At 43.0% G+C, this 13,488-nt stretch overlaps 1 protein-coding gene across 9 annotated transcripts in view; it reads left to right on the forward strand.

Annotated features, from left to right (window-relative positions):
* The window catches only part of FUT10 (fucosyltransferase 10), a 120,006-nt gene that overhangs the window by 81,940 nt on the left and 24,578 nt on the right, over positions 1-13,488 (forward strand). For 6 of the 9 annotated variants that reach the window (XR_012219942.1, XR_012219944.1, XR_012219943.1 and 3 more), the window contains 2 exons: positions 2,768-3,728; positions 3,882-4,057. Coding sequence is in view for 1 of the 9 variants with exons in the window: in XM_073543363.1 (XP_073399464.1) it covers positions 2,768-2,992 (225 nt within the window). In the remaining 8 variants the exon portion in view is untranslated. Of the gene's footprint in view, positions 1-2,767; positions 3,852-3,881; positions 4,058-12,803; positions 13,016-13,488 lie in introns of those variants that run through there. The other 3 variants (XR_012219946.1, XR_012219948.1, XM_073543363.1) reach the window with 3 other exon arrangements.

Here is a 13,488-nt window from a genome sequence, read left to right on the forward strand (position 1 = left end):
AGTGTTCGTGATAACAAGGTCATGGGTAGCACACATCTTGAGAAGCATAAGGCCATTATTATTACACTTGTCAATGTCATTTCTCCTAATGAATCCTTCCCAGGTTTGATAGTCTGTTCCCACTTTAACATTACAGTCTCCATGTATGAGCTTGTCTGACTGTGGGATAACTGAGATAAGTGTGTCAAGTTCATCATAGAACTTATCCTTTAGTGTTCACGATGGGAGCATAGACACTAATCCGCATAGCACGCTTCTTGTTTGTAAATGGGAAGTGAAGTGTCATCAGCTGGTCATTGATGCCCTCCTGAAGCTGGGCAAGTTTTTAAACAAGGTGAGATTTCATAGCAACTCCCACTCCTGCTTCTCGATACTCAGTGCTGCCTTGACCACTCCAGAAAAAAAAAATTGTGTATCCGTCACTATGCTCTGTCAGTTGGCCGTTAACAGCTCTTGGCAAAATGCGCTTAGGAGATATGTCCATGTTGTAGCAAGCTAGCTCCTTGGCAACCAGTGCCATTCCTCTCTGGTCTGTCTGCCTGCCTTGATGTTGTCTAGCAGAGTTCTCATGCACTATGTGACAAGATTGAGTAACATCATTTACTTCTTTGTGTGTCAACTGCCAAGAGGGATACCTACCAGCTGTGGTAGGCTGGACAGGTCAAGGTGAAGCAGACTATGTTTGAGGCACCTTTTGTAGCCCCATACTAAACGAAGTTGAGCAGAGTGATCCTAAATAGGGCTGCTCAAAGGGGCTGCCAAACTCCACTGCTGCTTTGGTCCAGTGGGGAGTGACCCTATGCCCTGGGCCGCCTGTGTGCAGGTTCATGACTACAGCTTCCAACTTCCACACTTGCTGCTTCTCCTATCCCTCATCGCCACAGGAGCTTGAAGTGTAGTGATAGAAGTCATAACTTGCACTTGACTTGAATTAAAGTGAGGAAAGGTTGTGCAGGTCATCAGTGTCACTCTTTCGTCCATGCCTATGAAGTCCCAGTGGCAAGAGCCAGTCGAGATGACCGGAGATTGATCAGGATGCAATGGCTGGTCAGCAGTGTCCAATATGTTCCTCGCTGCGCCCTCTCAGTGTACCGCTTTGCTGGAAATTGCTTTTCTGTCTGTTCAATCTTAGATTCCATTGAATGTTAGATGGTTTCTTCCACATAGCTGCTGAATCCAGCCTTCTCATGCAAAAGTAGGCAAATCCTTAAGCCACTGTGTGTCTCAAAACAGACCGCTACCCTTTCCTGATTTGTCCCAGCTGCTGAATTGGTATTCCAGGGTGTAACCATTGTAGCATGCTAGCAGTTACTTGGATATACAGGTGAGAGTTTAGAACCAGGTGAGGACCAAAGATGGGTGAGCTGTACTAAAAGGACAAGAAAAGCCCTCCACCAGAGGTGCTACATCTATCCGGACACCCTATACACCCAAAAGTATTTTAAAAAAACCCACTGTACCAGAGGATGCTGTGTTTTCCTGCTGTTGACTTCTGCAGCTTAAAAAAATTAAAACAAATGCAATGTAAAAATGCTAATGGAAACAGTACATCAATTTATAATTACTGTTGTGACAGAATTCCTGCAGTAGTTGTGCCAAAATTGTAGCACAAATATAATTTTGGTCACATTTATTAAAAATGTGAGCCAAAAAGAACAGGTTTTGTCAGCTTCGTAGACAGTTGGTAAAATTGTCTTGAAAAGAGACCTGAACTTTGTTACGTTGTAAGATGCACCAAATTTATTACTAGTATGCAACACTTTTTTTTTACGCAGTTTACTGAGTATAGCACTCAAAAACTTACATAAAATAGGAAACTGTATGTAATATGTGCCAAAGCTACACTAAGGCCGGTTTCACATTAGCGCTTTTTAAGCGCACGCACGGCCGGGGGTAGCTCCGCCCCCGAGCCGGCTCTCTGCCCGGCGTGCCCGCCCCTTGCTTGTAGCGCCGCCTACTAGCGGACAGCGGCGCCTGTGATCGGCGCACCCTATCTTTAGCATAGGGTGCGCAGATCGTGCGCAGGCCGTGCGCTAGTTGCGCTTTGACCTGCGCTGCGCACTTTTGACGGTGCGCCGTGCACGCCAAAATCAAACTTTTCGGATTTTGGCGCGCACGGCGCACCGTCAAAAGTGCGCAGCGCAGGTCAAAGCGCAACTAGCGCACGGCCTGCGCACGATCTGCGCACCCTATGCTAAAGATAGGGTGCGCCGATCGCAGGCGCCGCTGTCCGCTAGTAGGCGGCGCTACAAGCAAGGGGCGGGCACGCCGGGCAGAGAGCCGGCTCGGGGGCGGAGCTACCCCCGGCCGTGCGTGCGCTTAAAAAGCGCTAATGTGAAACCGGCCTTAGTCTATCAATATGCACTTTTAGATATGGCACATCTGGCTGCTTCATTTGTGTTTATGGAGGTTTAGAGAGTATAAATGTTAGACAGCAATTTTTAATATGCCCACTTTGTGCATATACAGTCTAAGGCTTTAGTCACACATCCATGTTTCACGTACGTGTTGTGTCCGTTTTTATTACGTATTATAATCTATGGTGCTATTTTTATGTCAGTGCTTTTTGACAGACTGCACATCTGTCCAAAACTCATTCCATTTTTTTTCCGTTATCACTGATGAAAAGGGGCAAAACAAGTCTATGGGTCAGTGAAAAACATATACAGCACACGGATGCATGAATGAGGCCTGAAAGTATGCAACAAAATGTTTTTAATGTCTTAGTATTGGTTCATCTTTCATAATAGATAATTTTGTTTTCTAGGGTTTGCAAACTAAGCAATGGAAAGCTGATTCCAAGCATTTGTCTTGTCCGGCCCCCAAACCATTTTCATTCATTCCTGAACGTTCTTTGAAGACCAGTATGAGAGAACTGTGGAGACCGAGCTTTGAGCAGTCTAAAAGAGAAGCTAAAGCACTGAGACTTCTTGTCGACAGGAACACAAATTTTACATCTGAAGAATTTTGGAATCTTGTTTTCAAACAGTAGACTTTGTGAACAGAAAACTGTAGCCTTTTTTAAAATATTCTAGAAAATATCTACTAACAAGCAAGTTAGAAAATCTAGATAATGATGATCAATTGAAAGTTAAGACTGCTATTTCACTAACCTGTGATCCTAATATGTAAATTCTAACTTCTTATTCTTGGACATCGTTAAATAGTACTATGAATCCTTGGACTGTTCTACTATGAGGATCTTCATTTATCATGTTTTAACTATGAGGGGTTTCCAGAACTAACAATATTGGCCTATCCTTAGTAAATGCCCCAATGTATGATTTGTGGGGAAATCCCAATCAACAAAATGAAGGGACACTTTGATTACACTATCCATTCAATCATGGAAGCTGCAGTACCAGGCATGGTTGCACAGACAAGTGTTTCGCTTTGCTAGGTTAATGGGTTAATTCTGTGTCTCGTGTCATTTGTGTGCATGGTTGAAGGAACAGTTCCTGTTTCAAGTGAGCATTTTCAACTCTGGAAGCTCATTTTTGAGATCAGAAGAACAGATCAGATGAGCAATGCCACTCGGAGGAAAGTCTACAAAACTCTTGAGCTGACTACATCTGGTAAAAGGGACTTCTGTCTGGGAAAATGAGAATATACATCTAGACTTTAACTACCGAACGGAGAGGACTTGTGTCCCGAGAAATGGCTGAAGGGTTAACCTTCAGGGGAGACCTAGAATTTCACCAGCTTGGTGGATAGAGGAACAGAATATAGTGAGTAAATTGTAACCTGACTATTGTCCTGAAATCTATATTGGATGTGATGTTCATGCAATCTTGTAATTAAGGTAAATGCCTATGTGGTCCTAAAAGAGATAATACACAACATTGAGTAGACTTGGTCTGGAACTATTCTTTTCCCATTAGGTCTTGGATCGTTATTTGGCTGTCGCATAAAAATTACACAGCTGACGCATGCTACAAGGTAGTGATAATTGGGAAATATATACGGTAATCCCAATTATGATTGATGAGTAATCTGTCACCGGATGCCCTCCCTTCTTCAGCCCAATCATCTGGTGGTGACCTGTGGGGATTAAAAGGTAAGACCAGTCCTAACCCAACTGAATTGTTCTGTATTTAAAGTAATACAATAAATTTGTAGGAAAGGGATCCTAAAGGCTCAGTATAGGAGAACAGGTAAGAAATCAAAGGAGGATCCTCAAATGTTGTGTTTTTCGGAATGCTAACAGTGTCGAGTGCACACCAAATTTGAAAAGGTACTGAGACTGCTAAATGCCAGACTAGGATCTTGCACAGCATTGAGAAAGTACTGGGCTAACATTGCAATGGAGTACAATATTTAAACCAATGATGGAATTCACCTAAATCAATGGGGTAAGGGCGATTGTCTAGAAGATTGTAATGTTTACATGAAGATTTTTTTTTTAATCATGCTTCAGGTGTTGCTCTGAATAATGAACAGCAATTGACTTGTATGGGACAGGAATGTAGGCATACTCTGTTATATGTCATAGCTGTAGAAAAAAAACACATACTGTACATGCAAAGCTCATACAGTACTTTGATCCATTGCAGCATTGCAAAAACTTACAAAACTGAACATGAGGTTCTTAGTTCAACATTCTGATCAGAATGTATGGTGCACACTGCTACTTCACAACTAACCTCTAAGTAGGTCACTAACCTTTAGGGTGTGGCACCATTGGTGACCACCACTGAAGCAATGGTTTACCAGCAAGAGAAGATACCAGGTGCACCACAGCACCCATGCTGCAAAGCAAAGCCTCTAAGCCCAGCCTCCAGGCCCTTTCACTTGATGTAGGTACAGTCTTGTGGTCATTGTTGCTGTCGTGCTGGGCCTGTGGAGTGGAGTGACATGGTACCATGGAAAGGTGAATGTTTCAGCTCTTTCCACTTGGTGTATGGTGGCCATTGTTGTTGTGCTGTGTGTCGGGTGTTGTAGCTTGGAGCCATGGGGACTATGCCATGCAGCATGGATGGATAGGTCGCTTCCCCTACTACTGTGATATTGCTTTAGAGACTGTTGTCTTAGTATGCTGCACCTTTGAGGTCAGGAACCCACTGAGAGTTTCGCCCTGACATGGCAGTAACTTCTTTCAGTCTGATCAGAATGTTAAATTAAGAGCCTAGTATTTTGTTTTGTATGTTTGCTTACAATAAATCAATGTATGAATTTTGGATGTGCAGTCCATGTCTTTTTCTTCAGCTATGGAATACTTTGTTATAGGTGTTGACGTCATTATGCAGAAAAGAGGAAAAAGAAAGTTGTCTTGTCCTCATCTGTTGTCTATGATGTGATCTGTAAACCTGTCACTGATGGAGATGTTGTGACTGTTGAAAAATAATATTCTATTTTTCAGTTAGATGAACAGCTGGATTTTAGTATTCAAACATATCACTGCTCTTGTCACATTTTTTTTTTATTTCTGATGCCAGCAATTAACTTTGCAATGCTAGGTTCACATTACCGTTTGAGCCCGCAGCGTGGTGCTGTGGACTTGTTTCCATATCCTTATAGCTCCGCCTACTTCCGCATGGCTCCGCCTACTTCCGCATGCGTCCTGCACACCTACCTTTAACATTGGGTACACAGGGACATGCGTTTTATGCGGATGCGTCCGCGTGTGGCGTTTTGACGTGCCTGCCGAATGCAAGAAAATGCAACATGTTGCGTTCGCAAGGCACTTCAAAACGCCGCACGCGGACGCATCCGCATACAATGCATGTCACTGCGTACCCAATGTTAAAGATAATGAAGCAAATAAAATCAGCTCACCTGGATGAAGTAGCGTACGAGAACTCCAGGTGCACTGGAGAAAAGTGAAAGAAGCCAGAAAATCCAGCGCATAAGCGTCAAGGAAATACCTTTATTTGGATCACGGTGAGTACAGCAGAATTAAAACATCTAAATAGTCACAGCTATCTGAAAAAAATCATTAAAAACATCTTCATACACGTTTCAGCTAACAAGTAGCCTTAGTCATTGAACACGATTCAATGACTAAGGGCCCCGTCACATATAGCGATCTCGCTAGCGAGATCTCTGTGTGTGACAGCGATCAGTGACCGGCCCCCCTACCAGTATCGCTGATCGCTCTTGGAAAGCCCTGGACATTTCTTTGATCGCTGGTCTCCCGCTGGCCAGCACGCATCGCTGCGTGTGACAAGCGGTATCTAAGGGACGTGCGTCACTTACAGTAGAAACCCGATGTGTACCTTAGTTAACAGCGCGCTGATGCAGGGAGTTGGTAACTAAGGTACACATCGGGTTTCTAAGTGACGCATGTCCATTGGATACCCGATGTGTACCTTAGTTACCAGCTCCCTGCATCAGCGCGCTGGTAACTAAAGTACACAGCGATGCCGCGTGCTCGGCGTCGCTGGTGCTGATCGCTGGTGAAGCTGTCTGTTTGACAGCTCACCAGCGATCCTGACACGTTGATATCATTGTCGGGATCACCGGTGAGTCGCTATGTGTGACAGGGCCTTAAGGCTACTTGTTAGCTGAAATGCGTATGAAGATGTTTTTAATGATTTTTTTCGGATAGCTGAGACTATTTAGATGTTTTTAATTCTGCTCTAAGTCATGGTGATCCAAATAAAGGTATTTCCTTGATGCTTATGCGCTGGATTTTCTGGCTTCTTTCACAATATTAAAGATAGGTACACAAGATGCATGTGGAAGTAGGCGGAGCTTAAGGAAAGAAGTCTGCAGCACCACACTGCGGACTCAAACGCTAATGTGAACCCGACCTAAGTACTTTTAGAAACTTTTTAAAATGTGAATAAAGTCTCTAGGCTTGAATCCCACCAAGCACAACATTTGCAAGGATTTTGTATGTTCTCCCCGTGTTTGCGTGGATTTCCTCCGGGTACTCCGGTTTCCTTCCACATTCCAAAGACATACTGATAGGGAATTTAGATTCTGAGCCTCATCGGGGACAGTGATGAAATGTGTGCAAACTGTAAAGTGCTGCGGAATATGTTAGTACTATGTAAAAAATAATAAAGATTACAGAGATTACTTTAGCTGTTTAGTATTATAACGGCACAGAGATAGCGCTGTTATACGATGCCAGTCACATGGTTACTTGTAGTACACCTATAGCCTACTGGACATAACCATAGTTTTGGAACAGGTAGCTGCCCAGCATCTTCCTGAGTTGTTTGTCTGTTAGCCTAGGGCAGTGATGGGCAACCTTTTGAATTTGGTGTGTCAGAATTCACCAAAAAAAAAAAAAGCATAACTCGGGTGGTCTGTCACTTTGAGAAAAAAGCATAATTTTGCAATATTTATAACAAAAATGTATAATTGTAATATATAATTGTATTTATTAAACCAAAAACTAATTATTAATTATTTAACTTATCTGTTTAGTGACTTCTTTGTTCATCCGTCGGTAGGTTTTTTGTTGGTTTTTACTGAGAGGTAACTCAGATATTCTCTTAATAATTGCATCTTTATTCTGCACATCGTGAAATAGAACTGGTGCACATCTTAGGAGAGTTTCTTTAATACATTCTCCCTCACTGAGTGCTTTTCCATGCTGAGCTATGGAGTGAGCAATGCTCAAACTTGCAGATGTTAAATTTGTAGAGTCTTTTACAAATTTAAGGATGGAATTAGATTGGCTCTTATAAAGGTAAATCCTACAAGCGAAAACCGGAGCAAAAAAGTCCATTCCAATATACAAAAAATATATATTTTTATTGGTCACATAAATAAATCACATATATTAAACAGACTCATAGAACACAAAGCGTTTTCAAAACTCAGGTGTGAGGGCACACAGAACACTGTAATCGCAACATGGGCAAAAAACTATACAATCATCCATAAGAATTCGCACAAAAAGCAGCAATATGTGTCTACACCAAAAGAGGGGGTTAAGAAAAGTGCCAAGTGCATATAAAGTGCAGGCATAGTAGCAAAACAGTCTCCACGACTCTTAAATAATAAATCTCAAACATTCATTAGGTAAGGTAACCATAGGGAGTCAAAGGGAAGGAGATGTGTTCTGTCCAGCCATATAATTGCTGTCTAGAAAGTCATTTTTGTGTGTATTAATCCTTCATATATTTCATACTGTAAGGTAACAGCACCACCTGCTGGCCGTTTAATGCATAGATTCTAGTTTAATTTGCAATGTATTGTGGGATTGTTCCTGTTGCATTATAGTCTTGTTTATGACACTGTGAGGGGAACAGCAGCCATTATTCCTCCATTTGTCTTAGGAGAAACTACACCATTCGTGTTCTTCATGCTTCTTAAACAGCCTGCTCTAAGCATAGTTGGTAAGCACTATCTAGGTGTTATAATTCTGTGTTTATAACGTTTGTTGTATTAAATAGGTAATCATCAGCTATGTATTACCTCATGGTACTTATGTGTTACCTCATGTTACCTATGTATTACCTCATGGTACCTATGTTTTACCTCATGGTACCTATGTATTACCTCATGGAGCCTGTTGTGAGTTCATTTTCCCCTTCACCGTTGATGTCTGATGAACTCCCTCTGCTGGTGAAGAGAGGTAGTGAAATTGATTGGGTTGGGAAGAACCTGTCATCTGAACAGGTGGAGCCTGATTGGACACCCGGAATCACTGAGTGGATATAAGGCAGCCGACGCCCTACAGGGGTGCTGGTGATCCTTTCTGCTCTGAGCTCTTGCAAACCAGTTCAGTACCTGTCTTCTGAAAGCTAAGTTTTTGCTCTCTTATTTTTCCATGAGATATTGTCTGTTTACTTAGTGTTTGTGTTCTGCCTGCCCTTGTTGGTACAGGCTGAGCTCCATTTTTGTCTCTGGTCAAGTTGACCTTTTGCTCAGTCTTCAGAATATACCTGAGTGCTGATATAGTGATTTTGAAGTCTATTGACTTCAGGGCCTTTTTTCTATCAGACGTGTTGGACATTATTTTGGCAGAATTTTTGCGGATTGCAGCCAGCATCTTTTCTGTCCTTTCCTATTTAGTTAGTTGGGCCCCATCGTTTGCTCAACCTGTCTTTCTGTCTGTGTTTGTGTTTTCATCTGCTTTTCACCGACAATACATGTTGGGGGCTGTCTATTGCTTTGGGGTCTGGGGCAGTTTAGATTTCCCCTTTCTTTCTTTAGGCTTATTTAGTTCTCCGGCTGTGAACGAGGGGTCTAGGGCACCGTAGGAACCCCCCACGGCTACTGTTAGTTGTGTGAATAGGATCAGGGGTCTGCAATCCGATAGCTACCAACCTCTCCGGTTTTCTGTACTTAGCTTGTATTTTTGTTTTTTCCTCCTTCGGTGACTCATTCATAACAGGAGCCTATGTACAGTCATGGCCAAAAGTTTAGAGAATGACACAAATATTAATTTTTACAAAGTCTACTGCTTCACTTTTTCTAATGGCAATTTGCATATACTCCAGAATGTTATAAAGAGTGATCAGCTTAACAGCAATTACTTGCAAAGTCAATATTTGCCTGGAAAATTAACTTTATCCCCCAAAGCACATTTCAACATCATTGCAGCCCTGCCTTAAAAGGACCAGCTAACAAAGTTTCAGTGATTGCTCCATTAACACAGGTGTGGGTGTTGATGAGGACAGGGCTGGAGATCAATCTGTCATGACTAAGTAAGAATGACACCACTGGACACTTTAAAAGGAGGCTGGTGCTTGGCATCATTGTTTCTCTTCTGTTAACCATGGTTATCTCTAAAGAAACACGTGCAGTCATCATTGCACTGCACAAAAATGGCCTAACAGGAAAGAGTATCGCAGCTAGAAAGATTGCACCTCAGTCAACAATCTATCGCATCATCAAGAACTTCAAGGAGAGAGGTTCCCTTGTTGCCAAAAAGGCTCCAGGGCACCCAAGAAAGACCAGCAAGCACCAGGACCGTCTCTTAAAAGTGTTTCAGCTGCGGGATCGGGCTACCAGCAGTGCAGAGCTTGCTCAGGAATGGCAGCAGGCAGGTGTGATTGCATCTGCACGCACTGTGAGGCGGAGACTCTTGGAGCAAGGCCTGGTCTCAAGGAGGGCAGCAAAGAAGTCACTTCTCTCCAGAAAAAACATCATGGACAGACTGATATTCTGCAAGAGGTACAGGGAGTGGACTGCTGAGGACAGGGGTAAAGTCATTTTCTCCGATGAATCCCCTTTTCGATTGTTTGGGACATCTGGCAAACGGCTTATTCGGAGAAGACCAGGTGAGCGCTACCACCAGTCTTGTCTCATGCCAACTGTCAAGCATCCTGAAACCATTCATGTGTGGGGTGGCTTCTCAGCCAAGGGAATGGGCTCTCTCTCAGTCTTGCCTAAAAACACAGCCATGAATAAAGAATGGTACCAGAATGTCCTCCAAGAGCAACTTCTCCCAACCGTCCAAGAGCAGTTTGGCGATCAACAATGCCTTTTCAACATGATGGTGCACCTTGCCATAAAGCAAAGGTGATAACTAAATGGCTCAGGGAACAAAACATAGAGATTTTGGGACCATGGCCTGGAAACTCCCCAGATCTTAATCCCATTGAGAACTTGTGGTCAATCATCAAGAGACGGGTGGCCAAACAAAAACCTTCAAATTCAGACAAAATAAAAGCATTGATTTTGCAAGAATGGACTGCTATCAGTCAGGATTTGATCCAGAAGTTGATTGAGAGCATGCCAGGGAGAATTGCTGAGGTCCTGAAGAAGAAGGGTCAACACTGCAAATATTGACTTGCTGCATTAACTCATTCTGTCAATATAACCTTTTGTTACTCATAATATGATTGCAATTATATTTCTGTATGAGATAAAAACATCTGACAAACACACATAAAAACCAGAGGCCAGCAGATCATGTGAAAATATAATATTTGTGTCATTCTCTAAACTTTTGGCCATGAGTGTATTACCTCATGGTACCTGTGTATTGCAGACTATCTGTATTTTATGCTCTGTGCAGTTATATATTCTGAAATGCTCCTGTTATTGCATTCTATAGTTTCACCCTTTCCTATCACATCTGCAATCAATAAAAGAAGGTTACAATTTTACAGCCTCTTTTTCTTAAAGAAGACAGGGGGTTTAGCTACATGTCTCATAGCACACCCTGCTAACGTGTATGAGGACAGTATAGTGAAACAACTGCTGAGAACAAGCTCAGAAGATCTGACGTTACAGAGCCCGCCATTATCCAAGCATACGGTTATTGCATATGGATATTGCAGCAACCTCCTAACGATCGGACCAAATAATCGGACCATACGGAGCCCGCCATTATCCACCCAGAGCCGACAAAGGGATATCACAGTGGTCGCCTAACTGTTGAATCATGTCTCAAGGACGAGCATCCTCTTTCAAGACGAGATCACGAGTTGGTTCCTCCAAGACATCATCCATCAGCAATGCCGCCGCTATTGCCAACGCAAAAGCTGAAGCGGCAAAAGCAAGAAACACCTTTGCTGAGCAAGAGATAGAATTGAAACTAAAGTGATCATCCCTGTATGCAGAAAAAGCATGCCAACAAGCATGCCTGGATGCGGAAAAAGCATCACCGGATGCAGAAAAAGCACGCCAACAAGCATGCCTGGATGCAGAGAAAGCACGCCAACAAGCATGCCTGGATGAAGAGAAAGCACGCCTTGAAGCAACATTACAGAAACTTGCTATTGAAACAGAAACAGCAGCTGCCATAGCAGAAGCAGAAGCCTTAGAAGCTGCCGTATATTCTGACGATGAGCACAGCAGATGCAGCAGTGTGCTAGGCCTACAGCAAGTTACTCATGATCCATTGCAGCATACTGCAGAGTACGTCCATCAGCATTCCAAATCAAATGACGATCCAGACCCACAGGCGAAGACAGAGCATTTTGTCAACAAGTCAAGCCAACCAGATAATTCGGACCCCCAGAAAGCCAACTATCAGTCTCCCTACCAAAAGCAAGGAAATACACATTGGGATGATACTGACTACAATAATCTTTCTCCAGAACAGAAGATCCGGAATCTGTCCCGGCTTAAACATAATCCATTCGCTTCAGAAAGGTACTACAGCAGTTGGACCAAACCAGAGACATCTAACGGGTATGATCGCACAGCACACATGTACTCTGACAATACTCCATCAGCTGGCATCAGTGCCAATCAAGCCACGATGGACTTTGCCAAGTTCCTTGCTCGACATGAGTTGGTCACTAAGGGACTTGTAAAGTTCAGCGATCGCGCTGAAAACTACAGGACTTGGTGAGCCTCCTTCAAAAATACCATAAGAGACATAGGTCTATCATGTAGTGAAGAAGTGGATCTCTTGGTAAAATAGCTAGGAACTGAGTCTGCCGAACACGAAAAGAGAATCAGAGACATTAATGTAAATTATCCAGATGTCGGCCTCAAAAGAATTTGGAATAGACTTGATGAATGCTATGGCTCAGTAGAGGTTAAAAGTGCCTTGTTTAAAAGAATAGAGGACTATCCTAGAATAGCGAACAAGGATTGTGCAAAGCTCAGAGAATTAACGGACTTGTTAATGGAGTTGTGTGTAGCAAAAGCGGAAGGAGATCTTGTGGGGTTGACATATCTCGACACTGCTAGAGGTGTGAACCCCATAGTTCAAAAACTCCTATATAACCTGCAAGACAAATGGGTTACATATGGTTCTAGGTATAAACAGACTTACAATGTACCATTTCCTCCATTCAATATGTTTGTAGATTTTGTCTCAGAACAAGCAAAAATTAGAAATGATCCTAGCTTTGTTTTCATGCTGTCATGTGCCAATAACTCTGTTAGTAAACCTCGAAGAACAACTGTAGAGGTCCACAAAACTAACATTTCTTCCACAGGTTCAGTTCGCAAAGAGTTCAGCTCCGGTCAAGGAGAAGACAAATCCAAGGACCCAAGCAGGCAGTGTCCCTTACACAAGAAGCCACATTCCTTACTTAAGTGCAGAGCTTTCAGAGAAAAGTCATTGGAAGAAAGGAAGGCCTTCCTTAAGGAGAACCGCATCTGCTACAAATGCTGCTCTTCAACATCCCACTTCGCCAGGGACTGTGAGGTTAGTGCAAGTTGTACCGAATGTGACAGCACCGAACATAACTCAGTTCTACACCCTGGACCACCATCGGATGCTTTGCCCCAAGAGCATAGGGGGGAGCTGAAGGACTCAAATACTGACACTCCAGCCATTACTTCTAAGTGTACAGAAGTTTGTGGAAATCTCATAGGAGGCAAGTCCTGCTCTAAAATTTCCCTAGTGAGAGTTTACCCAGCAGATGAAAAGGACAAGGCCATCAAAGTATACGCAATTTTAGATGATCAGAGTAACAGGTCATTAGCCAAGTCTGCCTTCTTTGATAGCTTTAACGTCAGAGGACCCAGTGCCCCCTACTCTTTGAAAACTTGTGGCGGTATAGTAGAGACAGCTGGTAGAAGAGCAACAGGCTACATAGTCGAGTCTATAGATGGCCAAATGTGTCTGCCCTTACCAACCATATTGGAATGTAACCAGATTCCTGACAACAGGTCAGA

Source organism: Dendrobates tinctorius, unplaced genomic scaffold (assembly GCF_039654945.1).
Source record: "Dendrobates tinctorius isolate UK_male_01 unplaced genomic scaffold, ASM3965494v1 ptg000011l, whole genome shotgun sequence".
Classification (NCBI taxonomy): Eukaryota; Metazoa; Chordata; class Amphibia; order Anura; family Dendrobatidae; genus Dendrobates; species Dendrobates tinctorius.